This window comes from Bemisia tabaci, chromosome 7, assembly GCF_918797505.1.
Source record: "Bemisia tabaci chromosome 7, PGI_BMITA_v3".
Classification (NCBI taxonomy): domain Eukaryota; kingdom Metazoa; phylum Arthropoda; class Insecta; order Hemiptera; family Aleyrodidae; genus Bemisia; species Bemisia tabaci.
Window position 1 is genome coordinate 42,490,768 of NC_092799.1, and position 14,093 is coordinate 42,504,860.

The 14,093-nt window shown below is 34.5% G+C and overlaps 2 protein-coding genes across 2 annotated transcripts; one reads left to right on the forward strand and one right to left on the reverse strand.

Moving 5' to 3' along the window:
- The first annotated feature begins 133 nt into the window (after positions 1-133).
- LOC109032992 (large ribosomal subunit protein mL62) lies at positions 134-1,049 on the forward strand. The gene has a single exon (XM_019045372.2). The coding sequence runs from the start codon at positions 353-355 to the stop codon at positions 947-949; it is 597 nt and encodes a 198-aa protein (XP_018900917.1). The 5' UTR covers positions 134-352; the 3' UTR covers positions 950-1,049.
- Positions 1,050-5,763: 4,714 nt separating this feature from the next.
- Positions 5,764-14,036, reverse strand: LOC109032977 (uncharacterized). Its single transcript, XM_019045341.2, has 5 exons — positions 13,585-14,036; positions 12,568-12,699; positions 10,446-10,924; positions 9,466-9,864; positions 5,764-6,788 (listed from the first exon to the last, which is right to left on the reverse strand). The coding sequence occupies exons 1-5, from the start codon at positions 13,708-13,710 to the stop codon at positions 6,575-6,577; spliced, it is 1,350 nt and encodes a 449-aa protein (XP_018900886.2). The 5' UTR covers positions 13,711-14,036; the 3' UTR covers positions 5,764-6,574.
- Positions 14,037-14,093: the final 57 nt, after the last annotated feature.

Consider the following 14,093-nt stretch of genomic DNA (forward strand, 5'->3'; position numbering starts at 1 on the left):
CCTCTTAAACATAGGCATTTCGTATACACCGAAACTCATTTAGTTGCATAACTACAAGGCACTTAAAGGACAAAAGAGGCCACATGTCATATATTTACCTCGCATCTCGCTTGCCCCTCTCCTCCTACCCTCTTCCTGTCTGTAAACATAACCTCAGCAGTTTACCGCACTCACTACTGCAGTGACTTTTTCTTGTTATCAAAGAATTTCTGTGTGGAAAAATCTTTTTCTTACTTACCTACTTGGTGTTGCACACTACTTAAGGAACACTTTAACTCGCGGATTGTGCTACCAAGCTCCATCAAATTTCAATCACTCATGGATTTTTGAATTAGCTGCGTCAACCTTCAGCATGAATCTCTTTCAGTTAAGTGCTAAAATTTTTACGAACAGTTTCACCAATGCAGGAAGGAACTCCCTTAGATCAGTTTATTCTAGTTCCATAGGTCTAGACAAACTGTACCCAAACAGTTCTTTAAAACTCACCACGCCCACGCAGAAAGACTTACCGGACGACCCTATCAAGAAGTTCAATGGTTACATCCCAGTTGAGCAACTATCCATCACCTACAGTCGCAGCCCTGGGCCTGGCGGTCAAAGTGTAAACACATCTGATACAAAAGTAGATTTAAGATTTCATTTAGCCTCAGCCAAATGGCTGCATGAAGATGTTCGAAATGCGCTTCTCAGTCACAAATCCATCAAGTTGACAAAGGAAGGTTTCCTAGTGATACGGTCTGATAAGACTCGTTCTCAACACTTAAATTTAACTGATGCCATGGACAAATTAAGGACCTTGTTATTGAATGCTCTACAACCCCCTAAAGTAATGTCTCCTGAGTCGCTAGAGAAGCAGCGTAGAGATCGTGAGAAAGCAAGCAGGCAACGACTAATTGAGAAGAGAATGAAATCCCTTACCAAAATGGGAAGGAACGATCCCATGATGTAAATTTTCCTTAGATTAACTCTTTTCAGTATATCTTGGATTGTTTTTATCCATATGTATTTTGATGGCACTATGTAATAAAGAATAATTTGTTTTATTTAAACACTTTTTTTTAGTTTTCTTGTACCCTCTACAGAAACTTATATCGAGAGGGGAAGCCCAGTCATCTGAGCATAGGAATTCACGTAGTTTCCCACCTAGATTCTGATAAGGATCTGGCCAAAAGTTACTTCTTACAAGCATCAATGGTGAAACTACCAGACCACGTATCTCAGTTTGCGGCAATCTAGACTTCCTGTTATACTTTCTTTTTACAAGGAAAGTCACTTATCGTCAATTTTTGAAAACTGCCATAATTTTTCTTCTTGCAAAGAAAACTCCGCGAAAACTTCAAAAAATGAAATTGATTGGTACTCTATCAAAAAAATAAAATGGGAGCAGAGATTTTTAAACACCGCAAACGAGATACGTGGTCTGGTAGTTTCATCATCTATACATTAATAGAAAAAGTAAGGAATTTTAGAGGTAGGAACTGAGAGCTGGAAAAAAAGAAACTGAATGGATTTGTAGTAGATCTGCTTCATTTAATTATGCTCATAAAATAAAGATTGAAGTCAAAATTTAACAGAGCAAAATAAAAGTGTATGATGTCTAGAAATGGTAATGAGAGGAAATTGATAATGTAGATATTATTTGTATCAGTTAGTCCTCGTGGTTAATCATAATACCTAATATTCACAGAATTATGAAAATTTTCATGATAGTGAAAGCAATCACCAACAGGAATGATAGGAAAATCATGACAGATCACTCCCAGGCGAAAGTCAAAAATTACTTCGGAAGTAGATAGATTTTAAAAGTAAAAAAAATTATACTATGAAAAAAATCTAATTCTTGGAGCACTGATGAATTTTCACAAGGAACAACTAATTATTATCAAAAATTCTTGTTGATTACAAATTTGAATTACTGCTGAGCCTACTTTTAAGAAGTTATCGTACTTTATCGTTTATCCATTTTGGATCCGTTTATTTTTTACATTTTTCTTTTTGCCTGATTTCTCAATAAAAAAAAAAATCAATTTAATCGGGTCTTACAAAAAAACTTGATCCGCTCAAGCAACTTTCTGTCCGTCAAAAAAAATCCGTCTCAGACAAAAAGTTTTACATTTTTCCTTGTGGTAATGTCTGAATTTAGGAAAAAATGTTAACTTCAACTTCATTTTGACTTGATTGTTGCTTGGCTCAAAAAGCAATAATTCACATTTCAGGTTGAACATAGATATAGGATTGAAGCTCCAAGGTAACTAATTAATACTTCCATGGAAACCTCAATAATATTGAGAGGAAGCAATACGCATCACTCTCCTAAGACAGAAAATGAATTTTTTGTTATGCCAGAATCACTTCAACTAATGCCACCTAGTAACCTGGAAGAGTTATCCAAAAGTCCAGCACCACCCCCATAATCCCTGGTGTTTCTTCCCCTTTTCAGAGTTATAGCACTTAAAGTTTGGATCGTCACAAAAGTAGCTTCCTTTCATATACATAGGAGCGTTTACAAAATTTCAAGTCTCTATCTTTATCGTTCAAAAGTTACATGGGTGATGGCTGGTGCGGTGGTAATGCATGACTTATGGACCACCCTGCAGAAGTTGATAAAATTGTTTAATTTTAATTCAAAATAATCAAAGTACAGACAAAGGGTAGGAAGGTCTGACTTTTCTCTGTATATTTAAGAAAATTGAGTCGTTTGCAGTTTCTGTAGCCGGGGATGTTGCACAATACTCACTATTTAATGCTATTTTTCTTTTCACAGTCTTGCTGCACACACTGCCTCAAATACTGAAGGAGTGCCTTTGCTTGACCTCAAAAATTTCTCTTTTTCTTATCTTGATGCCAGTGCAGTTTATCCTTGATGAAATATTTTTTTTTTTCAACTTATGGGATTAAGGAAAAAATATATTCACAGAAACGTCGTCTCTCTTATGATATATGCGAAAAACGCTATTGTGGCAGAAAACTATAAATTAAATGAATATATGAAGGGCTGAGTGAAGCAGAAAGATTCACATTAGAACTTACGAAAGAATCAGTCATCTATCATTATGACATTGGAAAATTAAACACAAATAAAAGGTACATCAGTAACCAGTAGTATATGAATATACACTTTTTTTAAAGCTGCTCAGTCACAAATATGCAGTCCGAAAGTTTTAACAGAAAAAAATAACATAGGTACATAGAATACAATTGGTAGGTAAAGACAAATGATTTCTTGATGAATTCAAAATGAAAAAACTGATAACAACAATTTTTTTTTAAAAACATATGGGTCTGATACAAAAACACAACAAATTAAAGATTCCTAATACATTTAAAATAACATTCTAGGAGGAACAACGAATAATCCTCACAGAAAACGTTATAATAATCATATCCTTGAAATATGAGACAAGATTTCGTTAAAATAATACCTTAAAGGATCAATTAAGAACTAAACAAAAAAGTGGGGGTTTTTTCAGCACTTAAAACCAGGTAATAACCTTTTGATGATTTAAAACTGAGAAATCTTAACAATTTTTAATAATATTTTGGTAGTCTCCATCAACTACTTTTTTTTTATTTTTGAGACTAAAGACTAAAATTTTAGGCAAACAATCTTTAATTAAAAAATGATGAGGTAATAGTTTTCCCACTTGAACAGAATAAAATACTTCCTTAGAGAGTTCTAGGATTTAAAAACTTTATATTGCACCATTAGGTAAAGTGGATTGCATTTTGCAAAAAGGAACCAAGGGCATTCCAATGTTGCTAAGACTGAGCAACTTTTTTCTCCATGCAAATATAGAGTGGTCATCGAAAGAAATTTTGTCTTTATTCCCGATATACTATAAATTCAATACGAAAATTACCTTGGTAAATTTAATTTGTTGCGAGATTTCCGTAATTTTACTGCAACGAATGTAAGTTGCACAATCCTAGCAACATTGGAATGTTCCTGGTTCCTTTTTGCAAAATGTAGTCCAAGTGGATTACATTTTGCAAAAAGGAACCACTATTTCTGGCTCATTTAAGAAACAACATACATGCCATTAGTTTCCCTATGCAGATATGTGCTTTTATAGGAGAGCCAGAGATAGATTTTACTGCAACGAATGTAAGTTGCACAATCCTAGCAACATTGAAAAGCTCCTGGTTCCTTTTTGCAAAATGTAGTCCAAGTATCAAACAGATTTTACATGTTTTGCTACTGGGCTCTCTCTGAGAACTAAATTACATGCGCCAAGGATGGTTCCCATTCTCTAAAACTTTTCCGCCAAAATTAGTTGTTTTTGTCTCCTGGATATATTTTTTTTTTTTTTTTTTCGAGTAGGGAATGTTTTGAAACAAATTATTCAACAAAATGATGCTCTTGTAAAAAAATAAAGAACAGAGTGAAATATGTTTTAAATTTATCCCGAATAATGTTCCGTATCAATAGTATGAAAAAAGTGGATGTGTGGGTCGGAACTGCTCCTTAATTTCTACGAAAAAGTGCATACCAGAAAACTCAAATGACGATGATGTGAAGGGGAAAATCACTTCATTTTTTTTAGGACAATTTCTGTTGCTGAGAACACTATCTAATCAGTTTTACACTGCCACAACGAATTATGGTGACTTTAAAAGATTGAAAATAAGGGAACGATTTTAGACTTGAAATCAGAGTACAACTGCTCGAAGAAAAAATGAAAGTTTACAACTTCAATCATATCAAGTTCAATCTTTAAAAACAGTAGGCCTTTCGGTCATTTAAAAAATTTTGACTGACACCACACATTTATCTAAAGAAAGATTATTTTGAGATACTTGAGTTTACTCACTAAGTATTCTCTAGAGAAGTTATGGGTCATTTTTTTGAAGTATGTCACAAATATGAATTTCTTACTAATCAGGGTTGCTAACAAAAAAGGATGACAAATTTAAGTCCATTCTGTAATTTTACAAAGATACTTTCAAGTGATACTTTCTTTTACCACATCCAAACAAAAAATTTGAGATGAACATTTTGGTGACAGAATTCTGTTCAATACAATTGAATTTATTTCTTTAATGCTCAATCCCTACAAGTCCCTGTTTTAAGGTTCCTGCGGTCACCAAGCAACCATAATATTAGCAGATTAAAAAAACATAAAGCGAAACTCACAGCGTGCGCATAGATTACCTTGAACCCATGGAAAAATTTCAAAAGCTTGCTAGAAATTTTTAGCAGACTGCTGTAACATACAAACCCACACAGATATCTGCATAGTTACAATAGGACATTTGAAAACTGATACAGCAAAGTTTCATTTTGACATTTTCAGAGATCAAAAACAATTCTCCTTCACATGGAAAACACCAAGACCATCCTATGAATATGAACTCAAAAGAATATGAAAATAAAAAAAACGGGACTCCAAAAATATTTTATATTCGTTACTTTTTTTAAGTCCCAGTTTTTTTCTGCTTCAGTAGTCAATTTCTGACCAAACAAGCTTAGCTTAGTCTCAATTACTGAAGTAAGTATGTGCGTCTTCCAAAAAAAGAAACCAACATAAGATTGCTAACTTCCTTTGTTTTAAAGCAATTGCCCAAGTCCTAGAATTCAACATCTTCCAGAGATAGAATGGAACTGGTAAAAATGTGTCTCTTCTCATATTTACTTGTTTTAATATGGGCGCATGGCAAAGTTTTTTTTTTTTTATTTTTATTTTTTTTAATCAAATTTCAATGTGATGAAGTGAAAAAAGTTGGCAATATTGCAGCAAATGATGTCTGTCTTTAAAAAAAAAAAAAAAAAACAGAAATTTCTAATTTCGGAGGGTTTCAATAGATTTACATGAGTATTTGTTTATACTGGAAGCTACTGCTTCTTGAAAATTAAAAGATGGTTAGAACTCGCGTCAGATAATAAGTTGGCAGTTGTTTACTTCTGACTGCCGCACACAGTAGATCAACTTGGCAATACCTCCTCTGAGGAGAAAATTGGTTTTCGGTACCACCGTTGTCACACTTGGTCTATCCTCAATCACTATTGGATGGCGGCAGCGCAGTCACTTGAATATGGAAGGTAAGTAACTGACAATTTATCTAAAGTGAGTTCTAAAAAAGCTCTTTACTCCACCAAAAGGGCAGGGCAGCAGGAAGGTGGGCTTTGCAGGAGAAAAAGGAGCAGGGTATTCAAGATCTCTCGTACAGCATTAAAAAGTTAGTTTCATAAATTTTAGTGCCCAATTTTTTCCCCAAAACTGCACAGGGGAGGGAGGAGCGGCACTAAAGCACATATTGAACGTCATAAGCAGACGTAATCTAATTTGAAGAATGCAGTACCTCCAAAATGTGGTGCTTTAAAGAATACATACTTTTTCGAATAGATATAACTTCTACTTGGTGCCGGCAAATTTTAATACTTAGTGGAAAAGGGAAAGCCAAGCAGATAACTCAAAAATGCCATTCTGGAAGAAAGCTTGAGACGCATACTTTAAAAAGTAATTGCAATAAATTGCAACTGAGTAAGTTTATGGCGACTGAATTCACTCCAGCGCGTACATATTACTTTAATCAAAGCACAAGGAAATTTATCAAAAATTTAAATCAATCGAAATCAACGGAGGAGAAACTTCTCAACAAGAAACTTGTTGACAACTTTCTTTTTAGATTTTGATTTTGGTTCTAAGTAAATATCTTCCTCATCATCAGTCACAGTCATATTACGTAAATGCGTCTGCTCATGCTGCAAACAAACGACATTCCGTGTGAACGGTTTGTCACAATAGGAACACTGGTAGATAGATTCTTTTTCTGGTTCATCGCTCTTGCTGCATGAAAAAAAGAAAAAGTGAACGAGGATTACTATTACATGATCGTCAGTCCATTCTTCAAAAGATGCAGTAAATATTAAAATTAGATTCAATTGATTTTAATGATTAAAATTCTTGAACACACACACACAAACAAAACAGGACACACTTTCCAGAATATGGTAGCAATAAAAAAAAGAAAAATCACTTGTCTCGGTTGGTCACATTCCAAATTTCTGCTTTCTTCAACTTCTTGCTTGTTTCAACTCTAGAAACATGACCGAAAATCAACGGACTCCACATAAAGTGAAGAAATTCAAAACATCCTATGCACCTTAAAAAGCAAAAATTCCTGTGTTTTCAAGAGCTATTTCCGCAAAATTGCCAGGTATAACAGCACGCAGCACGCACAGAGAGGGTTATCATTCAGTGCATTTAAATAGAAATGAAACATAGCATTTCCACCAATTTATTTAAACAATACATTATATCTACATTATTTTGTCGACTGTGCTCCAACAATGGAATGAGCAGCAGACAGGGCAGCATTTTCACAGCAGTTAAGCAGTTTCAGCCATACTTTGCATCCAAGTGGATTACAGATAACTCAGAATATTCGTTCAATTATTTTGGGGTTAAATATAGGTTCTATCTTCTCCTACAGAAACGTAAAGAAAATTCCTCAGAGTATAAGCATTTCCAAGAACAAGAAAAGCTAAATAAAAAGCAAGTGCGTTCCACACTGCACAAACCGTGTTCTTTGGCCAGAATCAAGAGGCCAAAAAAAGGAAATTCTCGGCCTAGAACAACATATTAACAAAGTTTGAAGAAAATATCATGATCAAAAGATTAAGAAGCGAACGTAGGCGTATTGATATCCTTCTAAGTAGAGGGAAAATGCATACTCTCTCATCAATAACTAGTGTTGCTTGGGATGTTTTGAATTTCCATCATTTACTTATTACAACAGATAGTTTACTTTTTCTTCATAAAAATAACTAAAAATCTTATGAGATCGAGGAAAAATATTAGTTGGTTTTTACTTTTTTTCCAAAAAAAAAAATAATGAAATACAATAGGCTTTTGTTTGGGCAGGCTTGAGCGGAAAGGATAGATTTGGCAAAAAAGCGTGATCAAAATGCAAGCCTGGTTGCAAATGCCTAGTGGACATCTCATTACACTTGAAGTAGCGAGTGCGGCAGGGAGGATGCTTATATACTTCAATGATTTAAAATCAACAAGATCCTTGTTCAAATTTATCGATATTTCATCATTTTGATAGTGTAAGTTTTTTAATGGCTTTTTAGATTTTTCAAATACTTACCCAGAAAGAGACCAGGCTGAATTGATAAAAAAATTGAAGAGTCCACTGTAAGAGCAGAAATTTGAAACATGGCAATCAAGACATTTTTTCCCTCTACAGTAGAAACCTTTGTTAAATTTTTGACGTAAGTGCTATTTATCTTAGGGTTTGGTTGCATTTTCAAAGTTAAGACTTTTGACGCTTTAATTAATGAGCGGTTTAATTAATTTAGGTATAGTTTATAGTTAAGCATCATAGTATAATGAAAAACAATAGTTATTACGTCAAAAGTATTCATTTTTATTTTCTCTCTCTTTTGTTTCCTCTTTTAAAAAAAGCAATGAGATGGAGCTAAAAAAGAAAACCCATTTCAAGCACTGATTTTTCCGAACGATATACAAAATGAACAAGAAAAAGTTTTGGGGAAAAACAAATAATAGATGAAAAGGATGGACAGTTGTATGTGAATTCAAATTATATAATTGAATTCACAAAGATTAGTGGGTATACGTGGAAGTGTAAAAAAATTTAAGAACTTTTTTAATTATTTTAACGGGTGTCTGAAATAATTTATTTACCACAAGTCATACCCCAAAGAAAGAGAGGGTCTCAAAAATTTCTTCTTGCAGTATCCTCATGGAGCAGTAGCTGACAAAACTGGTAAATTAAAATTCTTGACTTGTTCTATTTTCCTAAAGTTATTCAAGAATTTTTCTACTACCTATAAAAATTAGCAAAATAGATTTAGAAAGGATAATCTCGCTAAATGTTTCTGTCCTACATTCATTCATCTCTGCTCGCTGGATATCAATGACAATTAATCTTTGAAAGGATAAACTCAAGACCTAACACTTAACACAATTTTATTCATGTCTTCTCTCACTGAAGATCAAGAATACTTAGTTCCTCTCTCTCAAAAAAAAGACTAAAAATGAATTAACATTGAGGGGTTTTTTTTTTCCAAAATTAATTTGTGTCTTTTTTTAAGGAGCATTTCTTGAAGAATTTTTTCTCTCATACAGAATAATTTTAAATTGGTTGATTCGTATAAGTAAATTAGAATGCTAAAACTTTAAATGCTTATCAAAAACAAGTTGTTTCTCTTACAAAATAGGTTCAAGATGAAAGAATTCTGTATTTTATCTTTTCCCGTCGAATTTTACTACGCTTTCTTTCACTGGGTTTTAAAAATAGATTGTCTTCCTAACGAAATGGCTTTAAAATGAGTGAACTTGTCTTTCATTCATATTTATAAAAAAATTGTACGTATTCATTTTTTACTCAAGAGAAGAGAAAAAGGATAGTACAGCTTAAAAGTATAAAACAAAACTTAATAAAACAAAAATTAAAACATTAAAATTGTGAAAAAACAAATTTTAGATTCATCCCTACCTGGCATCAGAAGGCTCGCCGCCGCTTGATTCTGAGGAGGATGAATTTCCACCTTGCTCATCCTCACTAACTTGCTCTGCACTGAGACATTTCGTATGGCCACTTGACGCCTTGGCTGTCATGAAAATGGCTTCACATTTTTTGCAAGTGTATATCATTCCCTGGCTGGGAATTTTGGTAAGAATGAAGTATTTCTCTAAGTCTTCCTCTGGAATTGAGGTTAATTTTTTTACTGGCTTAGGGGTGTCTTCATCACTGCTGGAATCGATTTTGTTGACTTTCTTCTTTCTTTGAATCGCATCTGTCGGCTTTCTGCGGTTCCGTTTTCTTCGAGAGGGAACTTCGAATGGGCTTAGATACTTCTTCTTTTTTTTGGTTGGGGGAGATGAGTTGGCTGATCTGGGAACATGCAAAGAGTTAAAAGGTTACCACCCAAGGAAACTAAAGTTTATTGAAGGAAGGTTCACAATTAAAAATTTCTCTTTGTTTGCATAATTGTGTAGTCATAAAACCAATCAAGTTTAGTAAACTCAAAAACTTAAACGTCCAGTTTTCTTCCTCTGTCAAGATGCACTTGAGGTAAGTAAACTTGAAAACTTCAATTTTCTATCTTTTCCTTCTGTTTGATTGCACTTCGAGAAAGTATTCGTCCTAATATGAGAAATCCCAATACTTCAGAGAGAATTATTTTTTCTTTAAAATCAAATTTCCGTACACCTCTGTAATTCCTGACCATTTTACGACCATTCATACTGTCACTAATGATTCATATGACCTCTTTCCAGTGAAGATTGTTGCCATTAATGCAGAGGACAGCGTCACCAGACATGTTTTTCAAAAATCGATTTCTTTGATAATACTAAATGCAAGTTTTTAGGAACCAAGCAAGCATTATCACTTCTAATCTACCACATTAAAAGACTGAAACATGATTTTGAAACATACACAATTGCACGATCATTCTAGGGTATTTTACTTACAATTTCTTTTCATCCGTGGTGGAGCTTCCTTCACTTTCGTGGCCTTTCTCTGCAGCTTCAGGTAAGGTACTGTTTGTTACATTTGGGACTCGTTCTGCATCAGGTTTACTAATTTGACTTTTTTCTTCAAGAGTATGATTTTGAGATGAATTCATACTGCCTGGTTTCTTTGGGAAAGGTCGACTTCCCCGTCTGGGCCCAGGCGGTCTTGTAAGAGATGGAGTAGGGGTCTGTTCTTTCTGGTATTCAAGGCTCAAAGGTTCAGGGTCTAATTGCTGTGCTGCAAAATTTGAGCCACTGTCAACCCTACATCTTCCCAAAGAGTCATCGTTCGAATTTGAACATGTTAGTAAATTAAATGAAATTATTGCAGGAGGATTAATGGTAGGTGGTTCTGATAGTGCACTGCTATTCAATCCATTCTCATTACTTGCAAGATGAGATAGATGATTTTTCCCGTCATCACTCACACTCAGCGTCTGTAATTTAAAAAAATTGTTTGAATTATTGAATTGAGAAGAAAAGGTTGGGGGGGAGAAGGAGATAACTATTTCTGGCGGCAATATTTCGAAATGATTTCTCACCAAAAGTTGATGAACATCAAAACTTCAAGCAAATTTTGCTGATAAATACTAATTTCATTCACATTCAGAGTGTTTAAGAAAATTGATCCATTTCAAACATGACCACATTTTAGGTGTCTCCCTCTTAAAAATACTTTTTTAAGACACCAAAATTATGGAGAAAACCTTTTCAAGGATGAATCTGGCTTTAAGAGCAATATGTACTTAATTAAAGGTTTTGTAACTGATTTTCCCTCAAAAGACAGTTAAAATACATAGGTTGTCCCAAAAGTACTGCACGTTTTTTTCTTATTGACGAACGGTAGTAGATATCAAAATGCGGTTTGTGTAGTCTTAAAGACCGGCCAATTACCGATAAAACAAGACAAATCCGAGCTCTCTAAGTCAAAAATTGACCAAGTTACAGCGTTTTGAAAATGACTTGTAGAGGGGACCCCTACGGAATTTTCAGGTTCTTTTCTGGAAAAAACAAAGAGTTGATTGTTTTGTTTTTTTTTGGACAAACGGTAGCAGATATCAAAATACGGTTTGTGTAGTCTTAAAGACCGAGCAATTACCAATAAAACAAGACAAATCTGAGCTCTCTAAGTCAAAAAATGACCAAGTTACAGTGTTTTGAAAATGACTTGTAGAGGTGACCCCTCCAGGATTTTTAGCTTCTTTTCTGGAAAAAACAAAGATTTGATTGATCAAAAATTCTACAGAGAAATCGTCACGATCGAATGAAGTTGGTAACATGATATCAGCCCAGACCTTGCACCCTGCGATTTTTGGTTATTCCCCACGTTGAAAAAGGGCTTAAGAGGCAGGAAGTTTAACTCCATCAACGAGATGAAAAGAGCTGTTGAAACTTTCTTAAAGAACATTAGGCAAGAAGAATTCGAAAAAACCATCTTTGAAGAATTGGGAAGAACGGTTGCGGCGCTGTGTGGCAAGAGATGGAGGGTATTTTGAGACGGAAACTAGTGTCCAGTCATCCAGTGAAGAAGAGTAAATGCTAGTAATCTTGGTAAGATTCTGCAAAATTGATTTAATAAAACCACTTGAATCCTTAATTCTTTGTTTTTTTTTTCCAGAAAAGAAGCTGAAAATCCCGTAGGGGTCCCCTCTACAAGTCATTTTCAAAACGCTGTAACTTGGTCAATTTTTGACTTAAAGAGCTCGGATTTGTCTTGTTTTATCGGTAATTGGCCGGTCTTTAAGACTACACAAACCGCATTTTATATCTACTACCGTTCGTCAATAAGAAAAAAACGTGCAGTACTTTTGGGACAACCTATGTATATATAAAGACATTGTGAATCAATATTTTTTTTCTGAAAAATCAAAAGAAACTACTGTCTAAATTGTCTTTCAATAGCTTCATGGCCATTCACTTACATCTGGTAATTTTTTTTTTCCTATCACAAACTAATTATCCCTTGTGCTATTAGTTTAATTGACTTCAAGCAAGATACTAAAAGAAGCGTAGAACTTATTTTTTTCTAACAATACCCATGATTCTGAATGAGTTGTTAGTTTCCAAAAAAAATACTTACATTACTAGAAAGGAATTTCTCTCTCAAAACTTTCTGAGTAAAGTGAGCGCTTTCCACAAAAACTTGAAAGTCATCAATTTTTATGACACAGCGATGACAGAGAACTTTCGGGAGTGGATCGTTGCTATAAATCTGCAAATAAATTTTAAATTTTAGATCAACCAAAGCAATTAGGTACAAAAAAAAAATAAAAAAAACTGGATACTGTGAAACCAATGCATAAAATTAACCTATGCATAATGTTTATCTGTCAATATCTATATCTGTTCCCCCGATCCGATGACATTGTACTTACGCAGATCAGAGGGGGACTATGCAAAGGAGCAGCGCAAATCTAGGAAACATTCAGAAAGTAGTGAAACAGATAATCTGGGAAATTTGTCGCCAGCTCACGAAATTCCAAGGAACATCTTGTTATCAGACTGATCTATACCTATCGACCTGGGATTGTGCACTTCAAGTTGATGTGACATTTATCCTATTTTATCTTTCTTCTGTAATAAGAGCGTTTCTGTGCCATTTCTTTCAGTAGGTACAAATAAATAAAAAAGGCAGTTAGGGTGAGGTACAAAAGGCGATGCTTGAAGGATAAAAAAGCACCTTCTTAAAAAACACTGTGACCTGATATATACTCAGTACCTGGTGCTTTTTGTGATTGAAAGGTTTATGCCTCTCACCAATTTAGCCAGGAACAGCTGCTGCTTCCATAAATCTTTCGGTGCCCCACACAGGTGACTGAAGATGGAACAGGTAATAAGAAACCATTGCAGTCAGCTATTTGACAGAACTTCGAAAGATCATAACTTTTTGGTCATTCATTTTTGAAACTTGATATTTCACAGTGATTAGTCTCTTTTGGTGATCTAACACCCATGAGATTGTTAAGTTGAGATTTAGCAGTCCATATGCTCTAGTTTTCCCTGCACACACCCCAGGCTACCGACCCATTCTTTCATCAGAGAAACATTTGGCGCAATCTAGATTGTGTTATATTTTTGTGCACTAGTTGCTACTTACCATGATGTTTAGTAAACCAGAAATTTTCTGAACATACTTTTCATACGTTTGGTCGAGGATTGATATGAAAACTCCACTACTCGAACCGCATAATCGACAAGTGTTTTGCTCGTTGTTGTGCGTCATGATCACAGAGCATTAAGTTGAATTTCGAGAGTTTCACCAAGTACAGACTACAAAATCCACGATCATAACAGTTTTAGGCAAAATTCTTGAGTTGTACAAGCAATAGTAAAGGCGTGGAGAACATGAAGTCCAGTGAGTAGTTTGGAGTAGATGGAATGAACCATGATGTGATCAACTCAATGGACTATTCTCAAAATTAGAGAAAAGAATGTCTTCAGTACTGATCGAAAAAATGTAAGTTTAATACACTAAAACACGATAAAAGAAGGGAAACAACGAACAGAACTACAGACACGCATGATGAAGGGCCGGGATGTAATGTATAAGGGGAAATAAATAAGAAAACCTAACCTCATCTAAAACCATAACAAAAGGAAAAGCTC